General features: G+C 33.4%; 1 protein-coding gene across 1 annotated transcript; it reads left to right on the top strand.

Moving 5' to 3' along the window:
- The first annotated feature begins 1,304 nt into the window (after positions 1 to 1,304).
- Positions 1,305 to 1,919, top strand: LOC147384634 (uncharacterized). The gene is made up of 2 exons (XM_086424967.1): positions 1,305 to 1,437; positions 1,573 to 1,919. The coding sequence occupies exons 1-2, from the start codon at positions 1,305 to 1,307 to the stop codon at positions 1,917 to 1,919; spliced, it is 480 nt and encodes a 159-aa protein (XP_086281093.1).
- Positions 1,920 to 4,511: the final 2,592 nt, after the last annotated feature.

Raw genomic sequence — 4,511 nt, 5'->3', positions numbered from 1 at the left:
TATTTTTTCGACCATTATTTAGCCGTTGTTTTTCAACCGTTATTTAGTCATTGGACTATGTGTATATATATATATACTCTTATTCTTTCACAATTATCACTATTTTGATCTCTCATAATTCTCATTATTCATTCTCTCACAATTCTATCGAAGATATCTTCAAGAGTAATTATTTGTCGATATGGAGGTTACGTTAAAAATATCACGTATATTGGTAGAAATACGTGATTTTTATCGATTTCATCATAAATTACATATGCGGAGTTAAAAGTTCTTATTCTTTCAATCTGCAATATTCAACAACATTTTCAATAAGATCAGTTATTAATTTAGATAATAAAAAAAAAATTAATTGATATTTTAACCAAGGAAATATATATTAAATTGTAATTAAAATTTTCAAAGTATAATTATTTTTATAATAAAACATGAAAATTTTTTAACGTGTAAATAAAATTATGGTTAAAGTGGGTCTAACTAATTGAATTAATATCAAAATACCGATATAGACCATAATATTGTGTACGGTACAACTCAACCTAATGTTGTAACACAAAACGATTTCGATTGTGATGTAGATGGATTTATTGATAATAATTTGAGTACGTAATTCGACGATGATAAAAATATATTGGATATTTATATTGGTAAAATTTTCTATATTGTAATTAAATTAAGAGAAAAAATAATTTCTTTAGCTATTATAAATAATTTTTTAATAAAATATGTTATTAATAATATAAAAAAATTATAGTTAAATGCAATGTTCCAAATTGTAATTAACGTATATTTGCCAAAAGAAATGCAATGGTGATTTATTTGCTATATGTAAATTTAACACAACTTATATATGTATGGGTAGAAAAGCCAATAGTAATTAGATAAATGATAAAATATTATCACGCTTAAAATAATCAATTTAAGAAAGCAAATAAATGGAAAAATCTTAAGAAATTAATTAAAGAGAGAACAAGGCAATTCTAGAGATAGAAACTACCAAAAGAAAGGTTTAGGAAGATTCAATCATCTCCTTTTGTGGGAGAAGATAGAAGAATTTCCATACTTTTTGTGTGTAGATTTTCCTTTAGGAGAGCTTGACGGCTTTCTCGACTGGTTCTTGGAAAGATCTTTTAAAAGGGAAAAATCATGTATCGATTGATAAGTCCCTTGATTTTTTTCCTCAATCTTTACAAGGGGATACGGTTGTACTCCCAGAGGATTAAATTATTTCTGAAAGATTAAGATGGGAAAACTCTTTGGTTGGATATCGATTGGGAAAAGGTCCTTATTTTCAAGGATTGAAAATGGCGGTTCAAAGGACGTGGAAAATTAAGGGTAACATGGAGGTGTTATCTATGGAAGATGGATTCTTCTTATTTAAGTTCAGTAATTCTGAGGACTGTAATATGGTGTTGAATTCATCATGGAGCATTGAAGGTAGGCCATTAATTTTAAGAAAATGGTCGGTAAATGTCAAACCTATGCATCAAATGCTCTTTTCAATTCCTATATGGATTCGTCTTCCTCAATTACCAATTCAGTATTGGTTTTCGATATGTTTGGGGAAAATAGGTAATCGAATTGGAATACCTTTGCATTTCGATGAGGCAACTGCTAACAGATCTCGACTTGGCTTTGCACGTCTCTGCGTAGAGATTGATTGTTCTAACGTTTTCCCAAAGATAGTCATTCTAGAAAGGGAGAATGGGGAGAAATTTAATCAAAAAATTACTTATGAATGGCAGCCTACACCTTGCAAGGTCTGTGCAACTTTTGCTCACAGTCATGATCGATGTCCGAAACAAAAGAAGATTAATCCTGCTAGAATTCATATGGCATGGGCTGCAAAATCTGCTGAGATGACAGTGGAGATGGAAGGTGTTTTAGGGGAAAAAGTTGTGGAAGAAGAACCAAAATAAGGTGAAAGTTTGGCTGAGGAAACAAGTGAAGGCGTGGTTGAAGGAGAAGGTGCAAGCATGATTGAAAGCGCTTGCATGGCTGAGAATTTTGGGGAAGAAGACGATGACATGGCAAAAATAGATAACGAAAAATTTAGGTGATTTGAATTCAAATTCAAAAATTGGGTCGATTGAAGAGGGAAAATCGGTGTTGGTGGTCAAAAGTACTGATTTCTTGCCTGATTTTTCTCCAACGAGACGTGGGTCGATCTCAAATACAAAAAAATCTGGGTCTGGTCTGGGCAATCAGGTTGGAGTGGTTAAGGATAAGGAGAATACAAATAATGCTACCAATCTCGAGGTAGTTTTAAACATCCAACCTATGAAGATCTCAAATGTTTTCCAGGCTTTAGGAGAAGAAGATGTAACACAGTAGGCAAACCTAGTTCTGATGGCTAAAGATAACAGCAATAGATCGATAGATTTATAGAGTGAAGATCATGGGATTGGCTGTAGAATGACTATGTTATCTGGAGAAAAATAGAACATGAAAAACACAAGGAAAAGCATGTGGTTGAAGCTATCAGCAGGTCCACATGCTCAAGGCCCACCCCTATCGAGGGAAATCCAATTAAACTGTTACAATGTCTATTATAATGTGGAATGTTAAAGACTTAAATTATGCTCGAAAGAGGAAGGCAATTTGTGATTTTATTAGAGAGGAGATAGTTGAGCTGATGGGTCTCTGTGAAACCAAAGTTCAGGAGGTAGATGCTTTGAAATTTCAAAAACGATTGGGGAGATCTAGGAAATTCATCGATAATTATGCATGTCATTATTATGGACAAATTTGGGTGGGATGGAATCCGTTGAGTTTCTTTGTTAAAAAATTATTCGAATCAAATCAAGTCATTCATTGCAAAGTAACTCTGTTGAGGGATGGATTTGTGAGCTATATGTCATTTGTTTATGCAGGAAATTATGAGATTGATCGTAGAGTGTTGTGGAATGATCTTAGTCTCCTTGTCACTCAAGACCCATGGATTATTTTGGGTGATTTCAACATAGTCAGATTTCAAGAAGAGAAGATTGGAGGTAGACCTACTTCATGCCGTGCAATGCAGGATTTTAATAATTTTATTAATTTGATTGGAATGCAGGATCTAATGAAAAATGATGATTGGTTCTCTTGGACAAATAAATCGGTGGGCGTACGACTGATTTTATGTAGATTGGACAGGGCTTTAATCAATCTACCTTGGTTGATTAAATTTCCTTAGATGAGGTTAAACTATCAGCTTTGTGGTGTTTCGGATCATTCTCCACTAAAATTTATGTTTCTAAATAATTCATTGGGAGGTCCCAAAGTTTTCAAATTCTTCGCATTGTGGATTGGAAAACCAGGTTTTAGGGTGATGATACTTGAATCTTAAAATTAGCACTCCTATGTTTAAACTCACTATGAAGCTTCAGATGGTTAAATATGCGATTAGAGAATGGAACAAAAAATATTTTGATAGTATTCATGACCAAAAAGAAATAGTTAAGGAGAAGCTGTATCAAATTCAAAAAGAAATTCAAAAACAACCTATGGAGAGTTTGTTGTAGAATTAGGAGGTGGAAGCATTCAGGGATTACAATGAGGAACTCGATACTGAAGAACAATTGTACAGGCAGAAGTCGAGGGTTCAGTGGCTCAAAGAGGGGGACAGAATACCAGATTTTTTTACTCTTTAGTGGCGTCAAACATTGCAAGGAACGGTATAGTGGAGTTGGAAATAGATCAAGGAGTTATGCTCAGAGATGAAGATAATATTGGAGCTTGGGCAACACAGTTTTATTCTTCAATGTTCAGCAATCCGAATCAGTTTGTAAGTACTCCAGTGCCATTTATTTCTAAGTTTTCTGTGGATCATGTGAAAATTTTATCAAGACCTGTCAGTAAGGAGGAGATAAAATTTGTCATTTTTAATTTTCCCAAAAAATAAATCTCCAGGTCCGGATGGGTTTGGAGTGGAATTCTTCATCAGTTTTTGAGATGTTGTTGGGGATGATGTGTGTACAGCGGTGATTGATTTTTTCAATAAAGGGAAATTTCTTAAGGAGATTAATGCAATGCTAATTTGTTTGATCCCTAAGGAAGAAAATGTCAATCGCTTTGAAAAATTTAGACCAATTTCCCTCTGCAACTTCATTTATAAAATCATTTCCAAGTTGTTAGCAAATAGATTAGCAACTTGTCTTCCTCAGATAATTTCTTCTAATCAATTGGCTTTTGTCAAGGGTAGAAAAATCCAGGATAACATTCTACTAATCCATGAAATGGTTCATAATTATCATAGTCCATCTTTTCCGCAGTCTTTTTGTGCAAAAATAGATATTAGGAAAGCCTATGATTGTGTCAATTAGAAATTTTTGAAGTCGATTCTCCATAAATTAGGTTGTCCTATTATTTGGACTAATAGAGTAATGGAATGTGTTCCCACTCCAAGTTTTTCAATTCTTATTAATGGATCTTCCCATGGGTTTTTTAGGAGTGAAAGAAGGTTGCGTCAAGGAGACCTATTATCTCCTTATTTGTTTCGCTAGTTATGGAAGCCTTTTTCTTGTATT

This window comes from Akebia trifoliata, chromosome 15 (assembly GCF_017979445.1).
Source record: "Akebia trifoliata isolate Shusen 1 chromosome 15, ASM1797944v1, whole genome shotgun sequence".
In the NCBI taxonomy this organism is placed as follows: Eukaryota; Viridiplantae; Streptophyta; class Magnoliopsida; order Ranunculales; family Lardizabalaceae; genus Akebia; species Akebia trifoliata.
Note: the sequence above shows the minus strand (reverse complement) of the source record. Positions and strands in the feature narration are given on the sequence as shown.

What these genes read in the sequence shown, in the direction of transcription:
- LOC147384634 (XM_086424967.1), top strand. Translation starts at nt 1,305, where the DNA reads ATGGCGGTTCAAAGGACGTGGAAAATTAAGGGTAACATGGAGGTGTTA. An exon ending in TTCATCATGGAGCATTGAAG is followed by an intron (nt 1,438 to 1,572) that starts GTAGGCCATTAA and finishes TGGGGAAAATAG; the next exon opens with GTAATCGAATTGGAATACCT.